Source organism: Pseudopipra pipra, chromosome 8 (assembly GCF_036250125.1).
Source record: "Pseudopipra pipra isolate bDixPip1 chromosome 8, bDixPip1.hap1, whole genome shotgun sequence".
Lineage (NCBI taxonomy): Eukaryota > Metazoa > Chordata > Aves > Passeriformes > Pipridae > Pseudopipra > Pseudopipra pipra.
In genome coordinates, this window is record NC_087556.1 from 24576429 (window position 1) to 24602261 (window position 25833).

General features: G+C 39.6%; 1 protein-coding gene across 1 annotated transcript; it reads right to left on the reverse strand.

Annotated features, from left to right (window-relative positions):
- Positions 1–1218: 1218 nt before the first annotated feature.
- On the reverse strand, positions 1219–25684 carry PCGF6 (polycomb group ring finger 6). The gene is made up of 10 exons (XM_064663217.1): positions 25278–25684; positions 24258–24357; positions 22868–22964; positions 22264–22319; positions 21460–21519; positions 20748–20856; positions 18086–18113; positions 16477–16575; positions 11648–11734; positions 1219–5855 (listed from the first exon to the last, which is right to left on the reverse strand). The coding sequence occupies exons 1-10, from the start codon at positions 25596–25598 to the stop codon at positions 5805–5807; spliced, it is 1008 nt and encodes a 335-aa protein (XP_064519287.1). The 5' UTR covers positions 25599–25684; the 3' UTR covers positions 1219–5804.
- Positions 25685–25833: the final 149 nt, after the last annotated feature.

The window sequence follows — 25833 nt, forward strand, 5'->3', positions numbered from 1 at the left end:
GGTTAAAAGGAGACCAACAGAAATAAAACAGCAGTAGGAGAGCTGAAAGGAGATTGGCACATTTTAAAGCAAGCAGACTGATTATGCAGGAAACCACAGAGCCCCCAAGTCAGCCTTGGCAATAGCTAAAGGTCACCCCTGCTGCACGCAGATGTGCCCTAGGGGCACTGCAGCACTGGGGAGCAGATAACACATCAGTGCCTTCAGGTGAAAGAAAGCAGGATGTTCAGCCAGGAAAACCATGGTAAAAATATGCTTCTGAAGGCAGGTGAAGAAGAAATAGAGAGAGACGTGGAAAAAAGGGAATTAAGGGGTCACTAAGCATTCATGCCAAAACATCACAGGAAACAGATCTTCAATCCTCCTCATTAAGCTACCAAAAGAATGAACTAAGAAGTGCTGGCCTTCTGTATTTTAGCTGGCATGTGATTTACCCTGCAGAAGAACTCTTTGAAGATATCCAGAAGCCCTATTTTAAAATTAAAAAAAACCCCAAACAAACAGTAATTGACATCAGTGCCAGCAGCACCGCGGTCCTCTTGGGGCTATGCAAGTCAGATGCATCCTAGAATAACATTAATTTGAATTAACTATCAGCTACAATTGTTAAACTCTGCAAATGTGCCCTTCTGTAGACATAAAATTCAAGCCTGGTGTAAGGGTGAATTTGCAATGTAAAATGTGACTACACTGATAACTTTCCTTTAAGCATAGAGTTATACATAGAAAACAAGCCTCTGAGTGATAATTAAGCAGGAAGGGCCGGTATGGAGTATTTGAGCCAGATGCCTTGATCCAAGTGGCAGAGAAAGATCCAGTTCACAGGGGACTTGATAGCAACAGCCATAAAGATGAAAAAATAAAATCGAGAGGTGGCTTTCATAAAAAGATGTTCTCATTCATGAAAAAGGGTCCTATAACTACATAGGATGATTTCTACAGTATTTATGTTGAAAAATCATCTTCACAACTTTATCGAGCTATTTCTCACCAAAATCCTCATTAAAAGGAGAGCCCCAGAGATTTCATGTTACTCCAGCTAACAATATCACGCTTAGCTCCAGCAGAGATTCTGGTATTGCATTACCCTTCACCATTCAACCTCCTAATTGGGGCTGTCATTCTAACAACTCCAGAGCATATCCAGCAGTTTCACTATCATCTGCTATAAGTTTGGGGCTGATATACGGAACAAGGCATGGAAACATGAGAACTCAATTTAAATTGGCTAAAATAAAGTTTATTTTGCTGTTACAATATATAATCTTTTATCAACACAACTCACAAGGTGTTTACAAAATAATCTCATTTTCTGCTGCATTTTAAACACTACTTTTATACAAACTTCAAAGGTAAAATAGGAGTTTGTAGCTAAAACATTTTTTGTTACATTTTTAGAAGTATCACAAGAATTACTTCAAACAAGACTTTTTTTTTCTTGGTGCCATCTTCACAGACAAAACCGAATGTTTATTGTAAAGACCTGCAGGAGGATTCATGAAAGCTTTCTTTAGACAAAGGATGCCAGTCCTCCTAGTCTGACAGTGAGCAAATGCATTTGAGCTAATATCTGAGCCATCGCTGTGCCGGAGGGCCAATTGTATCCTGGGGTGCATCAGGAAGAACGTGGCCAGCCAGTCAAGGGAGCTGATCCTCCCCCTGTCTGCTTGGCTCTAGCGAGGCCACATCAGGAGTGCTGTGTTCAGTTCTGGGCTCTTCAATACAAGAAGGACAAGGAGCTGCTGGAGAGGGTCCAGCAGAGGCCACAAAGATCATTTGGTGTCTGGAGTATCCCTCTTATGAGGAGAGACTGTGGGAGCTGGGCCTGTTCAGTCTACAGAAGACTGAGAGGGGATCTCATCAATGCATATAAATATCTTGAAGGTAGGTGCCAAGAGAATGGTGCCAGGCCCTTTTTGGTGGTGCCCAGTGACAGGACAAGGAGCAAAGGCCATAAACTAAAACACAAGCAGTTTCACCTCAACATGAGGAATCACAGAATACATTGAGTTGGAAGGGACCTGTCAGGATCATTGAGTCCAACTCTTGACCCTGCGCAGGACACCCCAGGAGTCACACCATGTGCCCAAGAGCATTGTCCAAATGCTTCTTGAACTCTGTCAGGCTTGGTGCTGAGACCACTTCCCTAGGGAGCCTGTTCAGTGCCCAACTACCCACTGAGTGAAAAGCCTTTTCCCGGTATCCAAACTAAACCTACGCAGACTCAGCTTCATGCTGTTTCCATGAGTCCTGCCACTGATCATGAGAGTGAAGAGATCAGTGCCTGTCCCTTTGCTTCCCCTCATAAGGATTTTGAAGACCCCAGGGAGGTCTCCCCTCAGTCTCCTCTTCTTCAGGCTGAACAAACCAAGTGACCTCAGCTGCTCCTCGTACAGCTTCCCCTCCAGATCCTTCACCATCCTTGTGACCCTCCTTTGGACACTCTACTAGCTTAATGTCTTTTTTATATTGTGGTGCCCCAAACTGCACACAATATTCAAGGTGAGGCTGCCCCAGGGCAGAGCAGAGTGGGACAATCCCCTCCCTCGACCAGCTGGCGACACTTTGCCTGATGCCCCCCCCGGACACAGTTGGCCCTCCTGTCTGCCAGGGCACTGCTGACTCATATTCAAGTTGCCATCAATCAGGATCCCCAGGTCCCTTTCTGCAGCACTGCTCTCCAGACTCTCATTCCCCAGTCCATACACACAGCCAGGGTTGTCCCATCCCAGGTGCAGAATCTCCATTTGTCCTTGTGAAACTTCATACAGCTGGTGATTGCCCATCTCTCTAATTTGTCAAGGTCTCTCTGCCCTCAAGGGAGTCAACAGCTCCTCCCAGTTTAGTGTTGTCAGCAAACTTAGTTAGTGTTCCTTTGAGACCAGCACTGATGGATCCCAGCATCTGCAAAATCATTTTCCAGGGGACTTTACTTACTAGTTCCCTGAGCAGCCTGAAGTCTGCTCTCCCCATGTCCAGAGTTGAAGTTTTGCTGGCACTTTTCCTCCTGTCAACAGAGATTTTAAACTTGATCCCTTCATGGTTGCTGTGGCCAAGATGGCCACTGATCTCCACTTTGCTCATGAGATCCACTCTGTTGACAAGCAGCAGATCAAGGAGGGCATCTTTCCAAGTTGGCTCCCTTAGGACCTGTTCCATAAAGCTGTCATCCAGTTTTTTTAAGAGTCTTCTGGCCTGGGTTGTACCAGCTGTGTGATGCTCTCAGTTGATTTCTGGCAAGCTGAAGTCCCCCATAAAGACATGGGCAGTTGCCTTGGAATTGTCCCTTAATTTCTCAAAGAATAATTTGTCAGTGTCACTGTCCTGGCTGGGAGGTCTACAGTAGACTTCCACTGTGACATCTGCATTATTTGTTTGCCCCTTGATTATTACCCAGGGGCTCTCAACTGTGCCATTGCCAACTGTGAGCTCCATACATTTTAACCCTTCACATACAGCTATGGAAAGGATGCAGGGATACTCCTTGCTTCCTCTGCTCTGCCTGTTCCCTCAAAAAGCCTGTAACGATCCCAGAGGGCACTCCACTCACAGAACTCATCCCACCAGGTTTCACTTATGCCATTGATATCAGATCTCTGGGACTGGGCCAAAGCTTCGAGCTCCTCTTGTTTGCTCCTTGTGCTGTGTGCACTGGTATAGAAACATTTCAAGTGTGGTACATTGTACCCAATAACTCATGAGGCAGATTGAGGGATTCCATTAGTGTTCCCTTCCTCGAGTTTTGCACACCATCCCTTGCTCATTACTAGTAAGCCTGGTTTTGCCCCTTTCCCCCTTCCAAGCCAGTTTAAAGCTCTATCAACAAGCCCCACCAGCTCCTGTGTTAGAACTCTTTTTCCCCCCTGAGAAAGGTGCATCCCCATCAGGTGTCAGTAGACTAGGTGTTGAACAGATTATCCTATGGTCAAAAAACCACAAATTTTTCTGCTTATACCAGACTCTGAGCCACATGTTGACATGATGGATTTACCTATTCCTCTCAGTATTATTTTTTGTTACTGGAAAGATTGAGGAAATTATTACCTGTGCTCCTGATCCTGCTACCAATTGCCCCAAGGCCCTGAAGTCTCTTTTGATTGCCCTCAGACTTCTCTGTTATTTTGTCGCTGCTGGCTTAGCAACCAGTAGTGGGCAGTAATCAGAGGGCCTTGCTAGACTGGAGAGTTTTCCAGTGTTGTCCCATCCGAGCCCCTGGGAGACAGCAGACTACCCTGTGAGTTGGGTCCTGTCTGTATCAGGCCCTCTGTTCCCCTTAGAAGGGAGTCTCTCATTACAACCACCAACTACCCTTCTTTTCCTCTTAACAGAGGTGGTTGTGATGTGGGGTACAGGTGGTGTTGGTTTAGGGGACCCTTCAGTTCCAGAAGGACCTTTGCCCACTGCATCAGCTGTCTGGTCTTCTAGTTCCAGGGCCTCATAGCTGTTGTAGAAGGTGTCAGTCCTATTTGTTAAGTTTTCAGAAGGAGGAACAACCTTCCTCCTGGTTGGTGCAGTGACCTGCTTCCAGCCTTCATCTTCAACAGACCCTTGACTAACTGCCTTGCAGGGCTCTGAGTCCACCTGCCTCTCTACTGCAATGGAGGTTTGAGACTCCTTTTCCCTACACTGACTATAGGGAAGGGAGGAAGCCTGGTGCCTCCTGATAGCTTTCATGGATCCCCACACCAATGACCAGCAAGACCATAACACACAGAGCACTCTGGTCCTTAGTGCTGCACAAGAAAATATGGAAATCTTAAACAGAAGAAAATATGAAGTATTAGAGTTGTCACAAACCATAGTATTTTAATATGTTAAAGTTACCTAAAATCCTCTGCAAATCTGGTAGTAACAGGCAAGTATTACATTACTCAACCCTGGTCTCCACTGCGATGCACTAAAACACATTAAAAAGAGTGGAAAAAGCAACCATTTTCACAGCTGCTAGAGAGGTATGTGCTAAAGTGAATGGATTTATGCTCCTGACAGTCAAGCCAGCTGACAGATTCATGATAGCAGAATCACGCCGACAGTGATCACTTTATATACAGCAAGCAGGTAGAAAGAGGTGCTACTTTTTTTTTTCATGCATAGTTTAACCAGCTTACAGCCAGCCCATCTCCATTAAGACTAGAGATGCATGATCCACCATTTGGTATAAGCCGAACTACCAGCAAATATACTTCCAGTGCAAACAAAATTGTCTTTCTTCAAGAAAAACAACTAAATTTAATGCTACTTCTCAAAAAAACCCAATGCTTATGCTGCATCGTTTTCTACCTATTTTGGTCTGCATTTCTAGTTTCCTTCCTACCCCCAAATCACATATGAAGACAGATGATCACAGTACACATTTTTTTAGGCAACTCACTGTCTCCTCCCAAAAATACACTATACTGCTCACTGAAGATCATCCCTGAGAGCACTAGCTAGACACTTAGAAAGCAAGAGATATCTCAGAGCTTAGAGGAAAAAAAGGCTGTTAACCCTGTGAAATCTTGTGGTTTTTCGAAAGTAAAAAAAATGCAGCTACTCTGAGCATTTAAATTCCCTGAGCTGAGTGAAATTTGAAGACAGTAATTTGTAACATGAAGCATACCAACATCTACAGCTGTACTTACAGAAGCTGCAATTTTTTACAGTGGTGAAGTCAGATGTTACACTACGATCACACAGCAGTTAGTGGTAGTTCCTTTAACTTGCTTCCTGCCACAGGAAATACGATGGCTTCTTTGGTGAGAAACAGCAGTGAAGAAGCGCCATGACTCTTCGGATTCTTTTGCCTTGTAATATTCCAGCAATCTTTAAGTTAGGGGAGATACCACCAGGCCATAGTGCAGAACAAGCAAACCATCCTATAGAGAAGAGAAAGAAACAGTATCATTCTACTTCACCTTTTCTGTGAGGCATTTCCGTCACCACCTGGCACAACAGTCACTGCATGGCAGGACCCCAGGCACAGTCTCACCATTTTATACAGTGCCCCTTCCACATGGAGAATGCAAGTTTTGAAATACGAAGGCAAATAATTATGTTGCCCTTTCCTCCTTGAGATGGAGAAAGGTGTTAAAAGAAAGTAGAATCTGGTACTTTGATTTTATTTTAAAGTTATAATTGAAATATCTCCATGCAATAGGCTCTTGCTTACAAGTCATGCTGCTTTCCACATGATACTGTGGGGCAGAAAAAGTAATCCATTAAGTAGTTCTAGAAGGTGCTGCCAGAAGTTGCAGTAAAAGAGTCTAGACTACTACTATAAACATTTATTAAGTAATAAACACATTGGATTAAAAACACTCCAAATGACAAACCATTAGTTTACTATGTTTCTCCTCTTCAGAGACTGCTCCACATAATAAAAAAACCCTTTCACCTGGGAAACAGGACACTTCTGACCCATTAGCTTTACTAATGCCACTTAATTCACACTCAGCTGGTGAAAGGCCTAGCACTTAGTCTGCCTTCAATGGGAATCTGACTTATTGCATTAGACCTCTTTACATGGACAGACTTTAAAAAGTTTTCTTTTGAAGAGAGAACTACATTAATCATAACTGACACAGTATTATCTACTATATTTTGCTTCCGATGTTTTTATCTACTAACATACAGGATGTAAGACAACATGTTCCAGAGAAGTTACACAGTTCTGTGTGAGAGGGTATATCAGCATATTAAAAATAATCTTTAATTAAAAAGTTAATTACCCAAAAAAAGTAACAAGACTGCCATCGCTTTACAGGTCTTGTATTATCATACAGTAACAGGAGAAGGTGCTGTTTTAGTCTGAACACGGTGTTTTGGAAGAATATATATATATATTTAAACCATAATTTGTTATCTATGTAAAAATGGTTTTGACTAGTTTGTGCAGCCTCAACTATTCATAAAAAAAAATAATCTTTGAGCCATTTTGTATTGGATTAAATTTAAGATTAAGCAATTGATCACCGACAGCTCCAGAGCATGTTCCTCCATGAGTGTCATGCACTTCACTTTGTTTCATGGCTGCTTATGATGACAAATGAGGCCTAGTGCAGTGTAGATGTCAATGAACCTCAGCTTCAATGGTCAGCAATTAAAACCCCCAAATGCATTCCTGTGTTATTAGTGCCAACTGACTAACTTTCCTTCATCTTCTCATCCTGTTATTAACCAGGAATAGATTGCTAACTCCTAAAACGATACAGAAGGATACAGGAACTTTATACTAGACACTGAAGAAGTGAGTTAAAGTGGGATGGCTACGTTGCAAAATGAAGAAAGAATCATGATTGTTCTCACTTCTTGTTATGCAGAACAGGTCCCATGAGGTTATTTAGGAACCTCTTGGCACACAGGACATTGTTACACCTTCACAAAGCTACTTACTCCTTGTGCCCATTAGCTACTTCAACAGAGAAAATAAAGACATTTTCAAACTTCATTTTTTGGAGAACTGTTGTCAAAATCAGTTCTTCCTCTATGGCAGTTTCTTAAAGAAATATTTATAAAAGAAGAAAATGCTACAGTGTATTCTTTGATGAATGGGTTTTCAAATGGTACATTTAACAGTAGGACACTTAAAGAAATTATCTATTTACACAGGAAATATCCCTGGTAAACCAAAGGCCAAACCCACTGCAATTCCTTTGGCACAAAGCAAAACTGAGAGTTACCCCAGTACTGGCACTTCTTACTCTGTAATTATTCACTTCTAAAGTATTACACATTTCTACATGTCTTTCTCTAGACACTGTTCTTAAAAGGAAGCCCAAACAGAGAATGTGCTCTCACTGCTTATTACAAATCTCAAGCCAGTTTAACTCAGGCTCAAAAGAAACGCAAAGGTCTCCAGTGTTCTTTGCCACACATTTGTGACCCTGACCTAAAAAAATTTAAAAGGATCCAACCTGTTACACCCAACTATAGAGTTGAACTGACAGACTGAAACATCAGAGTATACACCCCCTCTGATGTTATAAGAGCAGCAGCAAAAAAAAGTGCCCCACTTTCCAAGTTCAATAATCCCACAGCAAAGAGAAAAACACTTCCGTAGCAAATGTGTGCTAGAAGGTCAGAGTAATTAAATTAGAGCACAGCTCTTGCTGCCTAGCTCAGGAGACCAAAAAAATAGCGCAGTAGCATTGGGTTACAAAAAGGTGAGAGCTACAAAGAAACCATTAGAATCTGCCAAACCTCTGTGCCAAGGGCCAAGGACATCACGGAAGGCACTCCTTTTAGCTTTTCCCATGTGTGAGCTCATTATATCCATCAGTGATGCAGAACTCTGAGAAGGCCCAGTTTCAGACAAATGAAAATAACCAGCAGCTTGGATCATGTTGCATTTGTGCAGCAGAGGGGAGGAAGGTAATACAGAGAAGAAATTATATTCCCATAAAGTTAATAATAAGCTTCCTTCCTCGGCTACTTGATCAAACTCTTAATTACAGATCTCAATGCCTGGTAACAAAATTCAGCCTTTAAAATTTTCTGTGTCTTTGATCACTCCTTGCAGTAAATTCCACAAGTTCTACACTGTTTTAAAAATAAAACAAAGTTGCTTCTTTTTATATAAATCTGTGCAGCAATTTTTTAAATATTTTTGCCCTAAACAGAGCTAGAAAGCCTACTTCCAGCTAATTAGGAAGATTCAACCAACCACCCAGTTTCTGAAATGTCAAAACATCTTGAGATCTACAAGATTAAACAAGATTTATTGCTGATTCTTTTTTAGCCTTCTATCAACTACTCAGAAACTAACATGCTTACATTCAACCACTAAAATTAGTTGCTTATTTACTTCAAGTAAAACAACCTGAGTAGATTACAATGGGGCCAGAGTCAGGAATACTGACTCTGTGATCATCAGATCACACTTGATCTTCCCACACTTGCTGGACAGGCACATACATATTCAGAACAGCTAAAATCCTGCTAGTTGCACCTAGAGGAGACTTTAATTTACTGAGACTCTACAGCACCACTACACAGTGCCAGTCAGCAGGAAAAAAACCAAATACAGGACCCAAAATCTTCACAAGACTGTGCTCACAATCTGAGCATTTAAGAACAATTCAGGAGGAGTAAAAGACACTAAAAATAAAAAGTCACAGTGATTATGGTCCACAAGAATAAATCACACAAACATATGTTATGCTGCATTGCAAATGCTACCAAAGAATGCACATTAAAACTAATGTCTTTGGGAAAAAGAAATTTATCTGCATTTTTAAAATCACTTTCCCCAGCAAAAAGAATAACTGCTGACACGAATGAACTAGCAAGTGAAAAACAGCAGGTTTTTTTTCCCTCTAACAGTGGCTGTAGTCATCTAAACAAAAGCCCAGTGTTTATTCCCTTAAATGACTTTGTGTTGCAGAAGTAGCTACTGAAGCTATTTTCTTAGCATGAAGCATCTATAATGAACATCAGAAACTGGTAAATGACAAGAGCAGTTTTGAAGAGTGTCTCAGCGTCCCGGTGAGAGCTGTTAGGGACGTTCCAAGCTCCAACACTAATTTGGAAAGGCTGGAAAGTTACAGAGGCACAAGATGCCCTTGGAGCTTAATGTAAAATTCATCAAATATTCCTCTGTAGATGTCTCACTGGCCAGGACAACTGTGCCTCTTACTGAATTTCAAGTCCTGGTGAAAAATAAACACTCATTATTTTTAGACTTGACCTATCAGTTTATTTTTTTTCCTGGATAATTATCTAAAAATATTTTCCAAGGTTTATTTCATCCTAGAAATGCATCCTCATGATTTCTAAAAGATAATATAATGTTAGACTAAAGAACATGAAAATATCACAATTATTTCAATACGAAAAAAGAAGCAACTGTGGTTTATTTGCAACGTTCCTACTGTAACTATTTGGTATCCTAAGAGATTTTCTAACAAAATGAAGAAAAATTAAGGATGAACCTGATCTTTCAAGTTTCCTGTCGGGAGTGACTATGAAAGCACAGGACTTCAAAAAAAGCAAAGATATTTTTTGTTTATTTGTCCAATAGAGCAGTCTTGAGGGAATTAACTGCTAGCATACTGATTCTGTAATAAATGAGACTTGAAACCTCACTGCAAAATGTATCCCAAGACAACTGTTCTCTTTGTGGAGCTGCTGACTGGTACCTCATCACTAAACATCAATCAGGCAGACCCACTTCTGACAACAAATGAAAGACACTAAACTTCAACTAGGCAGATCCATTTCTGACAAGAAATGAAACTCAGGCAGTATTCCTTAAAGTGCTTCCCCGAGAGTATTTTCCATATATTAAAGGCTTTCATGCTAAGATCAAGTTTAAAAAGCATATATGTGACTATATCCCTGGACTGAGAAACATATAATCCCCCTGCCATTTACTGAAGCTTTTAGTAGATGGCACTTCCAGCATTATATGCTGACTGCTGAATTTACTTAAAATGAACACATTATGTTAGAAACAAGCTTGTTACCAGTACCTGCTTCCTCAGAGTTTCTATCCCCTGCTCCTCAAAGTGGGTTAGGTTACATTTTCATTTTTCTTCACATATAAACAGCTAAAACATCAAGTATGGCATATATTCACTTTGACTGCAGAAACAGCACAAGCTTCACAGACCTAATGTCTGCCAAAACTACAAGCCAAATACCTCTGCCTTGACTGTGGGATTCCTCCTAGAGACTCAAATCAGGTACAGGTGATGCAAAGTCCAAGATATCTCAAAATCAGCTTTCCACTTCTTGGCCCTGACACAGAAGCCTCCCTGTAGCATGAGAGGGCTCAGCAGGAAATTTAAATGTAAAAGTTTGTGCATGTGTGTGCACAAAGAAGTGAAGAGAAACGATTCTGCAACTATTTCAGACCTTCTACTATCTGCTTAGATTGCTTTCCAAATAAAACACCAATCTAAATCCTATTTTCCCCACTGTATTAGATTAAACATTACCTTCTCAAACTTCAAAGTTTATATTAATATACATTTACCATATCATGATTTTACATCTCTATTCTACCAAGCACTATGCAGACTACTTCATTGTTTTTGCAGCACTTGTAAACTGGTGTGATCCTTCCCATTACAAAGATGTTTGAAAAGGTTCACAAAGAATTAAAACCAAACGCTTTCTTATTTGCAAAGCCAGCAGCACTAAGGATAGTAAGTTACCAACAAGGAATAGTTGGCCATGCTGTGAGCAGAACCAGTACAATATGCATCAAGCCTATTAACTGCATTCACTACCCTCCATCTTTGGTTTGTGTTTTTATGAGCAAGTTTATCCTCCTTACTCAGTCACAAGGATAGCCTTATTTAGGATTTGTCCTCCAATTTCTTGCAGAGATGCAATTACCAGGGAGGAAAAACAAGCCACGGTAATTGAAAGAATGGTTGATATAATATATCCCTTTTTTGTTTTGGGGGGGAAAAAAAACAAACCCCAAACAAAACCCAACACAAAAACCTCATATCCAGAACATCATGAAAATGGTCAAGAACATTGTCAGCAAATGGTACACTTCTCAACTCTGCTTAAAAGATAAACAACATTTTGCATAAGCTGGAGAGATCTTCTGAGCAACTTCTTCAGACAAGCTGGTGCTTCCTGATAGCTTAAGAAAGAACCAACCTTCTATTTTAAAAGAGAAAACCTGGAACAAAGCCCCAGCTGCCACACGTACCTGCACTGCGCTCTCTCCTATGACTTGACGAATCTCCCTCAGTGTCTGGTAGTGCTCCAGCAGGTGATCACCACATATTATGTCCACCTGTGAAAGAACACAAACATGGTCAAGTTCAACTACCTTTGTAGTAGCAAAACCATACCTAAGGCCTTTTAATTTGATTAGCAGAGTTCAATTCTAGCATGTTAGACACTCAAGTCATCTTTACCTTTATTGTCCAAACGTATTTAGCATGCACAGCACTACTGCACTGCCCTAATGCCTCTCACCCCATGGCTCTGACTTGGGGTTCACTGCTGGAACAGAGTGGACAGTTTATTGTCTCACTCACAATTTGGTGCACCCACCGAAAGAAGCTGTTTAGTAATAGCTGTGATGAATTTAATGGGAATTTAGATCATGTACTACAGTGATGCCAAAAACATCCGGAATCATTTGTCACATCAGTGGCAAAAGACAGTTGTGAGCCTCATTCCTACCTTGAGTGAGAAAACATGTGACTGAGGAGTGTTTGGAAGAAGTGTTTTAATCTCACTGCATGCCCCTGTCAGCTGGTACATCACACAGTCCTCCTTTAACATGCACCCAGTCAGTATTTCTGGGATACAACTGCAGGACATACTCAGCACTTCTATGCATTGTCCTCTTCTGCAGCTAAACTGTGTCAATGCTGTATGCAATTTCAGACAAGGCACTTTTTTTAAGTAACTGCCCACAAAACCAGTAATTTTGTGGGGAAAAAACCCCATAACGAGGTATTCTGAATTCCTTGCCTTAACTATTATAAAAAATAGGCTTCTTTATAAAGTTATATGAATTTACTGTGCAACGCAAATCCAGTCTTTAACATTCCAAATTAGAGCAGCTAACACAGCACTGTTTCTCTCTCAACTGCAGCATGTTTAAATTTTCCTTATGAGCAATTTCTAGATATGGAAGTGAGAGTGCTCTCGCTTGTGACTTGAAAAAACCTTATAATTGAAGTTAAGAGCATTGACACTGAGCTGTCCCACAGCTTTCTGCAGGGAAATTGTCTCAGCTCTGCCCCTGCAGCAGTCGGGGAGCACACTGCAATATCATGACGTATTCTCTTATACAGCCACTTTCCAGGACAGGATGCACTCTGTGCTGCAGCTATTCAATTCCCCTGGATTTATATTCTTCTGTGTGCTGACCTACTATATCTCTCTTGTTCTTCATGAAGAGATTTGGCAAGATTTATGCCTCATGCTGGCAGACCACATTGTTCTGAGACTCAGGAACACAGGAATTCTACTCCTCAGAGGCTCAAAAGGGGCTAATTTACTTCACCATCTGTATCCTATGAGGACGATGTAGAACATTCTCTTCAAGTTAGGTTGATTGTTTACGTGCAGAAGATGTAAACTGCTTAGCATTATTTCTGCTTTTAGCTTCTAGAAGTAAACCAGCAAATAAAAACTAATCTGGATGTAAGATTAAATACTGATCCATATACACGCAAATGCATGTATTTAACATCAACATGTGATGTATTTAACGTGGCACCTGAAAGACATATATTTCTTTTCTTTTTGAAAACTGGCTAGTTATTTCTCCTATTTTCCATGCATTTCAGCCTCTACAGTTATTACTGCAGGAAGACAGACATGTCTGCTTTGCTTTTCAGTGATACATGAGTTTAATTACTTTTGTTTTATAAGCTTATTTTTATACTATAAGGCACTAAAAACTCAATCCTGGTCCCACTGAAACATATATACATACATATTTTATATATTCTAAAGAAACAGAAAATCTAATCTGTTTGACCAATATAAGATGCAAACAGACACAGTCGCAGCTGCTGACAATCTCTCAAAACAGAATTAGAATGCTTGTTTGAAAGTATCCCATTGTTGTACCTGCTGCTCCAGTTTCAAGTGATAGTCATTAAAGAGCCAGTGTCTAATAATAAATTGAGAAGAGTTTTTCACATTTATTGTACTAGGATGCTCTGAATACCAAATGCCTAATTGTCTAATTCCAGCACCAAAGCCTGAAATTCTGCCTGCTAATTGTTATGCTAGAATTCATTCTGTAAGGACAAAAGAATGAAATATATACTTAAAAAAAATCCCAGTTCAGTGTGAAAATGAGTTGTGGAATGTGTTTCAGAGGAATCCTTGTTTAGGAATTAATACATTGCATTGCAAAAGAGGCAATGAGTATTATAGATTTACTAAAATTTGGTATAATTGAAATCAGCTGGTACTGATTGCTTGTGAGTAATAAATGTAGCTTGACCCTTTGCTGAAAAGAAGCATGAAGGTGTAGATGCTGAATACTCAGTCACTTGTTACAATTCTTATTAAAATAAAGTAGGCTTTCTATTATGCCATTTCTTTTCTTTAGGTGGCTTATCTGCTATAAGAGCTATTTCTCTAAAAGCCACGATAACAGACATTTATAAATTCATAATCACTAAGTAAGACAGAAATAAAAATAGAAAAAGTTCATGTAAGGGACACTGCATATAAGCTTCATCCCAAGGGAGAATTTGGCCCAGAAAACAGTAGCCTTCAATCAATAGTTTCTATGCCAACCTATACTATCCAGGGAAGGGCAAGGAAAACACAGTTTTAGAGACTGACATGAGAATTTGGGCTAGTTATTCAAAAAGCTGTCAAAGCTTCCCATTTCCTCTAGCTGCTATTTACTTTTCAAAAGGTACCGGATACCTCTATTCCAGGGTTTAAGACTGGCATAAAGAAACTGCATCAACAGCTACACTGTATGAGCACAGACTTCCTTTCTTCCAATCTTCCCCTAGGCTGCAGTTCACACACACACTTTCAGGAATGCACACCTGGTAATGGAACACTTCTATTCCACAAACTACGTTAATCTATTTGGACCAGCCAAGCCACAAGTCTTTCAGCAATTGCTCTCATCCTTACAGAATGAATACCAAGAAGGGATACTGCTGCTGCAGGATGACCTCAAAGAAAATCACACTGTAAAGAAAACTTCTGCATCAGATGCTGAAGACAAGAATCTAATGGTTCCAAACACCATAGCCTGTATTTAGCGCATATGTAATGTTATCTACTCAGCTATTAACAGTGATTCCAGTTTCTCAAAAATTATTTTCACCCTCTCCTAACAAATTCCAGCAAGAATATTCAAGAAAGACCATGTAATTAGAAGTATACATAAACACATACAGAAAATTAATCATTGCCCAAAGCACAGAGATCAAAACAAAGCATCAGAAAGAATAAATTACCAGCTCAAGAAGTAGATAAAAATGAAGCCTTAACCTTCAGATAAACTAGGAAATTTGAATCATATTCCATTTGCAAACTCAAATACAGACATTTGAAAATAATTTGAAGTCTCAGACTAGGAAAAAAAAGAACAAAGGCAGTGGCTTCAAAATTGCTTTTATATATACTGTCACACATGAGTCAGCTGGCTTATTGTACAATTTCATTAACCTCAATCTGGTGCAGGTCAATGAAGAGAGGCGAGTACTGGCTAACATTGCACACGAACAAATTAAGCCGAAGAGGCCCGAGCACAGTCAGCAGTTCAGAACGGGTACCACACCTATCCCTTGGTCACTGAATCAGCTCTAACAGGGAATGAGTAAAACATTTGCCCACTAATAGGGGATCATATCCGTCTGGCAAAGTCCAAGTAGAAAGTAACTAATGGGGGAAAACCGCTCAAGTTAGCTCTGTTAGATGACCTCAAGATTGCAAAATCTGAAAGACCACTACAAATGGGCCCAGTTTAATTTTGAAAAATGAATACCTGCAATTTCCATGACAGCTGCTCAGAATTCCTGAAAACTGAGATTCTGGTGTCCTACTTAAGAAAATCCAAACAAAACAATTCATTCCCCTCAAATAAACCACAACTCAATGCAAAAAGCTTCTCTAGCCTCATTTTGAGGATACTTTTATTTGTTCAGAATATCAAGTCATCACCACCTGAAAGCTAGAAACTCCCACTGAGAGGAAACCAGCAAATGAAAATACATTACTTCCTCAGCACGATGAATAATTTATATTTGATTTGCTTTGTCACCACTAAAAGGTAAGCAGCATGAATAAACACTCATTACTGAGGCACACAGCCATGCTGTATTGTCTCAGACACTTACTGCTGTATGAAAACAGCCTTAACTCCAAACCCAGCATTTAAGTTCCACCATTTGCCTATTCACAGCAGTATCAGCTTGATTTTCCAATAATTGACAGCTTTAAGAATTATTTACACCTTACAGAACTCCCACATTTTCTCAACAGAATGGTTGCTGAAATACACTGAAGAATTGAAAAACTGGTTTTGACATGCAGTTCCTCTCAAAATGGTTGAGAAATATGAAGCTAAATTCTTTTGCTCCTTTGAATTCTTATTTGGATGGAAGTGTCTATATTTGCATTCGCACCTTTCATTTCAACACATCCATCATTCTTTCTTAGCCCTTGTTTGTATTCAGTTAAATTTTATTGTTATTCAGCTCCTGCCTTCATATACTCCCACATTCTCACACTTTCCTGTCCAGTTTTACCTTTGAAACAGCAGTATCTCTTAGTTTTGAATTTCATCAGCTGAAATCTTAAAGGGCACTTTAAAAACTCTATCCAATTAATAAAGTATTATGAAAATTTAAAGAGGTTGTGAATGAGCTAGGAGAGTTGCTCCTTGCAGATCACAACATTTCAAACAATTAGTTTTTTAATCCTTACTGCATTAATCTAACATTACTTCTAGAATCTAAAGAACAATGGTAATGTCTGCCCAAGGCAGAGGCATTACACTGATCACAGGGAACTCGTGCCACTGCAAGTGCATACCTGACAAGCAGGGTCCAGATCCATTTTTCTTCTGAGGAATTTCTCCACATGTCCAATTGTTGCCTCCCCAGAAACACGCACAAACTTCTTTTCCAAAGGCTGCAAAGAATAAGTAAAGATTTTAAGACAATGTACATTTTCAGCCCTCATCCCTTGTAAACTCCAAACCCAAGTGACCGTCCAATAACAAAGGGAGACAGCTTAAATTTTTGGACCTTTCTCTGATCTACTTGCAGATTACCTCATAGGGAAAGAAATAAATATGTATTAAGACTCTGTATTTAAACTTCCTTCTGTTTAAAACATTTAAAAAAATAACCAGCGACTGACTTCAGTCCTATTTTATTTTAAGAACTTCTCCCCCTACAAGGATTTACTCATTTGAAGCACAAGAAAATTTCCTAATGTTTCCATATTTTCTCCAAATCAGGCTTCTATACTAAACACAATTCAGATACTTAAACCCCATCATTTTATAATGCAAGGAGCTTAAGCCCTTTAGCTTTCTAGAAGTAGTATGGCTCATGCTTAATAGCCCATCAAATTCCAGAATCAATTAAAGTATACTATTATGCAGAAAACAAGGGCAAGACTAGTCTTAAATCTTTTTGCTTTTTCCTAAATACTTTCACAGACAGGACTGCAACAAGAAGACATTCATTATGTCAGACTCAAAAATTTTAATAGGCTTCCATTCTTTGGATTAAATTTTAAACAGCTGACTGGTGATATGGACGACTACACGAAAAGGCACAAAGGCAGAGCAGATGACTGCATTCAGTGTGATAAATGGATTACTTTTTGTGTCAATTGATTGGATTTTTATGTTGACTTCTGAACAGATGTGATTTACTACCCAGGTTCATCGTATTCTTTCAAAATAAAAGAACGAGCTGAGGGTCATGGACTACCCTTGAATTCAATCATGCATTTAAATAAGTATTCATGATAACTCTGCTTTGGGAACAATAGTTTGATTTATTCATGTGCAAGAGCTAGAAATTACAGTCAGACCTGATCTGGGGACCCTGCTGCTGCAAGCTTGAGGATGCTGAATTTAGGCTTGCTGCATGTATAAATCTGTTTATGGCCATAGACCTGGTAACCCGTTCTCTACTCCCCCATCCCCACTTACAAAAAGGACAGTTGAAGCCCCTTATATATTAAGTATAACTCATATATATATATATATATCATATCCCTTATATACATATATTAAGTTCTACATCTAGTTCTCGTGAGGGAATTTCCCTTAAGGGTGGGGCGTCACAACTGCCCTGTTTTGTGTAGCCCAAAACCAACAGGACAAACAATAAAGCAGAAAGGAGGGCAAATGTGAGACAGAAAGGGTAGGAGGTGATATAAGGGCAAGAACATGAAAAATATACTGTGAAATGTAAGGGTAAAAAGAAGAAAAAATGCTAGATAGGCATGATGGCATATAACAATAGATTTGAAAGTACACACTGCAATCCAATATTGGTTATTACTATGCTGATGAAAGTTCAGGCTGCATTCAGTGTAGGAAAACCAAACTAAACTAAATACATTCAGGGTATACTTATTTCTGAAATAAACCATAAAAGAAAAATTCAAATCACATCTGTACCTTAAAATTCCCTGTGCCTTCGTTAGCTCTGGAAAAAAAAAAACAAGAGTAAACACAGTCAATATTGCTAAAGCTAACAGTTAATATCCTCAAGCTCTTTTTAACAGAGACTTATTGATTTATGAGTCTTGCATATCAAGCTTATTTTCCCAGTTCAGGCTCTAATACATGAAATAATATTAGACTAAATTTATACATCTTTTTCTCCTATCCCTTATTTTTCTGCTCAATTTTTTCTTGTGAATTCAACTATTTATGACTTTAAGGTTTGTCTACATGAAATGGGAGTAAAAACCAACACAGCCTACAGCCATTTTTAAACACAACATTAATTTTCATAGGAGTTGGTTGCAATATTAATGCTGCTTAAATATCCATACTTCAAGGTCCTTGATATTTGGAACTTCAGCAGACAGTACCTAAGAAGTTACTCACAGAACACACATAAACACCTAAAGGGCTCCCTGAGCCAGTTGCTGGCCTTCCAGACTATTTATATGACAGTATTAATGTTATCTCGGGACTCAGAAAAGCAGCGTTTCTCTGGAATGTGAAATACACACAAAGATGGCAAATGACCAAATTCCCAGCTGGCTTCCACCAAGGTTCACTGATTTGCACATCTGGAGCCTGTGACCTACCACTGATCATCCATACTCCACACCTTCTTCTTGTAGTGCAATATATAAATTTGTCCCTTAATTAAACCCAATCCACGACATTTCATTATTCTTGCACTGCATTAGCAAGTACACATGAGAGAGGAAAAAATTAAGTATTTCATTGCACTGGAGAAGGCAAAAATCAAACATCACTGTAAATCAACTGACCATTTGGTATAACAAATAAATGTGCAGACCACACATTAGCACAGCACTTCAAGTTACCGTAATTGAGCATCTCCACCTCTAAATATACATCAGATATCAGAGTTAAGTAAAGCTATCATGAGCTAAGAAACATAGAAAAGCTTTTTCACTACAGCTGTCATTTTATTTGATACAGTTCCACAGCCACAGGTGACTAGATTATATACTCTAAACAGCAATAGAGAATTTCAAAGTAACAATTTCTTCTGGCTATTCCAAGTTTGCTTTATCCAAAATGCTTTATTAATCCCTCATAACTAAGATGAACCAAGATTGGTTTTGCCTGCAGAACACTCGACAGTTTTAGTAATGATTCCCACTGCTGTCAGCTGTGCTTGTAAGCATTCAGCTGCAAGGCAGGCATGAGAAAATGAACTGAAATTAAGTCAGGTATGTGGATTCACAGTGTCAAGAATTTTATATTATTTGAAAGCAGCTGAGTGCTTGCTTGACATTAGTAGCAAGGATTGTTTGTTAGGCCGCAAGTTGAACTCTACTTGAACTACATGGCTCTGTTGCACAAATCAAAGATGGGTTACAGCAAAACCTGCAGCTAACAACCTGAACATTAACAAGAGTTAGAACGGACAAAGCTAGCACCTTAAATATTATTTAAAAAATAACAGCGGGAGTGGACAGCCCATAAATTGTCGTATATGAACAGTAACAACTGTATCACAACATGGACCACAGAACTGACCAGAACAGACTAAAGAGGATGTGAAGATGATCACACAGCAAGCACTGGATAATGAAACAGTGAACCAAAGAAGAATGAGAAGATCCCAGACCCTAAAATCACTATTGTTCTGGACTTCCATGAGGGATGGGGAGTTTAGGTCATAATAGTGTAGTTGCCCAGGGATTTCTTTTGTTGTGGTCCCTCTAGTGAGGTACCAGCTTGAGCTACCAGATGACTGATTTGTGCCAGTAAACCTGTCTAATGGAGTTGAGAGCCTGGAGTCAAAACTTTAACACACAAGGATATTCTTTTGTTCCCTAGAGGTTCAGCTTTAAGACCTTCCCTTTTCTTCCCGCAGTCCTACTCCTCATCCATTTAAAGAAATAAAGAAGACACACGATGGGCAACACAAAAATAAAGCCAACAAAACAGAAAACCACACGCCACCACCTACCTTACTAAAATTTACCCATGAAGAAAATTTGTTCTGTACTCTGAATAAAGTGACACACAGTGGAGAAACTGGACATAACATACAGAAAGATGTCTACAAAGAGTGAGGCTGAATCAAGATATGCTTTGCCAATAGAACTTCTGAGTTTCCGAGGGCTTAATTTTATGTCATTTGTGTAATAGTTTGTTATGATTATGTATTGGAGGTCTCAATGTTTTGTTCAGACAAATTCAGGCCAAAAGGAGGCACAATCTGGGTAGAGGTAAGAGTTACACTTCCCACAAGCCAATCCAAGGACAGCCAGCATTAACAGTACTGCCACCTACAGGGATGAGGGGACTGGAACAGACAGGGATTCCACTGTTCAGTTTACTGAGACTGTGCTACCTTGTCAAAACCAAAACGCATGTAAGTTTTAAAACTACACTTTCTGGGAAGCTATTTTTATAGAAAGACACATCTTAAGCATTTAATTATTTGCATTATCTAGCTATGATTGGCTGTCACTATTGCACTCTAAGTTAAAACCAACTCCCCACTGCTATTTGAGATGAAGAAATGCACATTTAATGAAAACCAAGGGCCAGTTAATGGTCCAACACACACAAGCAGCACCTTCATGTCAGCCAGCTGCTCTTACATTTGCCCACAACTCACCCAATAAACTCCAGAAGTATGGAGATGTCAAGTTCCGGTGGAATCCGGAACACTGAGCCTAGAACCTTACGAGGTCTTCCTCTGCTCGTTGGAACTGGCTGTGGGACAGCTAAAATATTCAAAAAGCCAAAATGCAAAGACAATTTGAAATAAAAACAGCATAAGATGCTAATATGCACCAAGCAAAACAGAAGAACTCATCAGGAAAAAAAGCCCATACAATTTATCCTATTTTTTATTTCTAAATCAGGTCTTCCTACATTGTATGCTGTGTATTTGAACCAGCATTTTAGTACTTCCAGCAAGGTCCTTCTCCTAAGAGCTGTTTGTTTGATAGTAAAACACAAAATAATTAGAATAATCCCTAATCTGTGAGCAGACTTTGAAGTTCTTATTTTTATTCCTTTGTAATGTCTATTATTTATTAAGGTCCAGAAAATAAAATTAATGCACAATCTAACATACATTTCCTGGTTGTAGGCAAAATATATAGCTAAAAAAATCCAACCATTATCTGGGTTTAAGTGTTGCCAATTCCATCTATTTTCATAATCTGACATCTGTGACAAGTTATAGTAGTCAGATAACCAAGAATTCCAAATTTCCAATACACACATCTCTGTCAGTTGTGAGCTAATATTTTAAGGTCTTATGAATAAATTATATAGTAAGTACTTCCCTAACAGCGTCCCCTAAAGTGATTACAGCTCACCTGGTTTGGGCACTTCTAATCCTCTTTCTTTATAGAAGTCATGCATTTGTTTTTTCTCTCCTGAAAAAAAGAAAAGCCACAATACACAGATTGAAATGTTATTTCAGATGCTGAAAATATCCATGTAAATTCCAATGGTCAGAACAGTAAAAATTTTCAAATTTCCTACAGACCTTCACCATCACTAGTATTCCATATGAGGTTGAGAAACTTAAGATAGTCAGAATAAGATTTTGTTAGTAAAAACTGGGAAGAAATCAGAGAAATTTGCCATAAATCATACTGAGATAGCTGCAAAAAACAGTACCTTCTGCGTCCATGACTGTTTTTTATACTTTTTATAGTCCATACATATCCACTAGATTGTTGGCTCCCAAAGTTGAAAGTAAATGAGACAGTGAACACATTTAAAAATCAGACAAATAAATATGGCAGAAAGGAAGAAAAAAATAAAAGAATTTGAGAGAATCAGTCTTAGCAACTTATTTCAACCAAGTCAAGTGAACTTGTTACACAAAATATAGTATAATTCTACAAAAATAAAAGGCATGACTATGAAATATTGCCTGGATGTTTACCTGAATACAGTGACACCTGTGTTTCACGAGATAGGGGATACATTGCTACCCTTAATAGCACTTAGCAGGGAGAAATATGACAGCAATCTCAGTTAATTCATTAAGGTTTATAACCAAACATTACAAAACTATTTTAAAGAGTCCAGAGTAGAAACAGGGCTTTTAATTACTCTGTTTCCTGTTCAGTCTTTTCAATTTCTATATGGCAATAAAGAAAGGGACTTACTTTCCTCAAGATTGACAACTAATTTATAGACTATGTCTTGCAGTTGCCGGTCCAGTCTACGAAATAGAAAAAAGAAAAGAAAGTCTTTGGTGCAACATGAAAGGGTTTCATTTTATTGTAACAAAGATGCAAAATACACTGTTGAAACATGTCGTACATAAAGGAGCATGTGGAGCAGCAACTCCACATCTTTCAAAATACACATCCTGACAGCAGAGCTCCAACAAAAGTCATGTAAAGTTCAAAGCACCACCCTTCGTGAACAGCTCAAGAAGTTAAAACTCAATTTTCAGTTAATAAGTATACCATGCCAACAAAGCTTTATCTTTGTATGATGCGGCTCATATCACCTCCAACATTGAGTAAACACATAAAAATAACCAGGGTAGAAGGTAATAAACCCTAGAAATGGATACAAACTAGATAAAACAGTATATTGAGGGGTTTTTATCTTAACTATTGAGATGAAACTTACATAAACAAAGAACACAATGTGTTTCTTGCAGCTGTTCCTTCATTTGAAATAGGAAAGCACTACAAGTCTGCAAACCAAAACATTTAAAAGCAAGCAGCAAATCTATAAAAAATGGCATAAACTTATTACCTGATATTATAAAGGGGCTGTGTCTGATGTACAACAATATTGCATTTTGGACATCTGTTGCTATAGTAGAAGTGTCTCACGATGCAGCTTTTACAAACTGTAAAGAAAAGAAACCCCGTGGGAGTCACATGTCCATTATACAGTGCCATCTGTTCAGGCAAGAGGAACAATTACACCCAGACCTCCCAAATAAAATTTGTCAAGAGGCAAAATGAAGTAAGTCATCGAACACTCCTAATTCAACTGATGCAAAGGTGGGTGTTCAATGTTGCAACTGTGTTATCTAGAACATGAGTAGAACTAAGACAACACAATATTGACTGCTGAAAAATATCCTAAAACAGTTTCAGTAGAAACAAAGTAAGAAATCATAACTGCCATTTTCATTCTGTTTTACATGTACTTAAAAAACTTGGAAGGAAAGCTAACAAGTGAAAATATCTAGAATATATAACCTACTATCAAATCAGCTCCCAACAAGCCTGAATACAACAAACTTTTCCACAACATTTACCAGGAAACTTCTATGAGACCACCACAGCTGCACTTGCAACATTACATCGTCCTTACTAACAATTGTGCTTTTTCCTAAATTACAAACTGTGCTGAACACTATCAGCTATATAACAAACTAGTCATCAGTGCCCCCAAAAAGGGGGGGAAAAAATGAAAAAGAGTTTTCCCTCTTCGTATTGTGAGTGGCTGGGAGGTCTAGGAAGCCAGGATTCTCGGATTCAGGTAGGAACATGGGTGTAGCTGAAAATCAGCTTCACAGAAAGGGTTTTATTAGCTTTAAGAGAAAATAGTTCTGTTACCAAGGGAAAAGCTGTCAGCACTAGGACTGAGGGGAAGAAGAACAAGACAAGCATATCGAAATAATTTTTTTTTATTACCCATCTATTTCTATTCATGAGATTATAGACAAACTTTCCCATGGGGGCAGACCACAATTTCTGTATCTGAACTGGTACTTCCACACAGATGCTTATGGAACTTTGTGAATTCACATCAACAACAGTTTAGGAAACTCTTTAGTCCACTATAAGCAGAGCCACTTAACTTTCTTTTCTCAGTTATATACTCAAATTCCTGGAGCCTACTTAAAAAAAGTAATTAAGAAAGTGTACATAGCAGCCCTATTTTTGTCTTATTTGGGCTTTTTCTTTTCTTACATCGTTTTCCCTCTTAACTTGGAAAGCAGACTTGGTGATCGAGTGATTTCATGATTTTCTGATGCTTTAAGTATGCACAAATATATGTCCCTTATAGAACAGAATAAACACAACACACATTCACTTCAAACAATTATTTTTGTGAACCCGGAACATCTCAACACTGATTTTGTTTGAATTTGCAACTAAACTCTTAAACAGATAACACTGATACTTACAGGTGTGCAGACATTCTGTAATAGTTGTAGCATCAATAAAGTAACCTTTGCAGATGGAACACAGGATATAAGGGGTCAACTCTGTGAGGTTTATCATACGCTACAAACAAAGACAGTTTGTAAGAGTTTGAATACACAGGCTAAGCCCTGACATTTCCTGATTGCAACTTCCAATATACCGTAGCCTTAAACCATGAAAAAACCTGGGATCAACAGGCTAGAGGAATGGCTTTTCCTAAGAGGTCAATCACTCCTCATATACAGATCTTTTCTAAAGACTTTCACCTAGCCTTCTAAATTGACCTTTTGGAGAATGGCAATCCAACTGGTTTCATAAATCATATCTAAAAAGCAAACTTTAAACAATCATTTTGAGAAAAGTTCTTTTGCATAAACTCCTTTAAAAAATATCAAATAGTCAGCAAGGTTGAAGTGGACAGGGGTAGCAAACAATATCATTATTTGAAAATGCTCATCAGGCGTTTTGGGGCCCACAATCAAGATATATAACGAGTTTATATCACAAGGGACAGCCATCTCTTGTTTCTACACACAGTTAGGGATTATACAAACACATAATGAAGCAAAGAATGAAACTTCACTGCTCTGAATTCTGTTCACGAAAATATGCTTATCAGGAAAGCACACAAGTAGTTCCACAACAACTTTCCTGTCTGAACAACACTATCTCAAAAAAAGAACAAATTTTTCAATAGCAAATGTGAAGAATTCAATGCGTGTGAAGAAGGTAACACATTAGTTTTTTACGTCCCGTTTGCTCTCGTCTGAAAGCCGACTGAAGGGCTTTATTTCCCTCAACACCACCATTCATTTCGCCCACGTGCAACCGCCTACCACCCTCTCAGCCACGGCGAGAGTTTGTAAGGGCTTCTTTGGAATGAGACGGACAAAGTGAACTCGGGTAACAATAAAACAAACATTAAAACGCCCCATTCCCACACGCGGGGCACGTCGGGAGCGGGGCCTGGAGAGCCCCGGGAACCCTCCCGCCCCTTTTACCTCCCGGTCGTCGCCCGAGTCGTGCTCCCCGTCATCCGTCCCGAACCGAGCCCCGGCGTCCCCCTCCAGCTCCTCTTCCTCCTCGTCGTCGTCTTCGTCGTCGTCGTCGTCCTCATCGCCGGTGGACTCCGAGCGGCTCCGCTGGAACTCGAAGGGGACGGAGCGCGACCCCGAGCAGCTGGGGGCCCCCTCCATGTCCCGGTCCTCATCGGCCGGGGCCGGGCCTGCTCCTGCTCCTGCTCCTGCTCCCGCTCCCGCTCCCGCTCCCGCTCCATCCGCGCCCGACGGCCCCGAGACCCCGCTCCCAGCGCCCTCCTCCATGTCCACGGACCGCGATCACCGCGGGTCTCTCCGCGGCGCCGGGAGCATGCGCGGGGACGCCGCGGGGCACGCTGGGAAATGTAGTCAGGGCGGACACGGGGCAGAGCCACCACGCATGCGCTGAGTCACAACTGCTCTGCAGTTTTTATAGACCGAGGGTTCTTTTTCTTAGTTTTTTTCAAGTGACTCTCTAGTGAAGCGATAGCACACGTTTAATTTGTCACAAAATAACGTC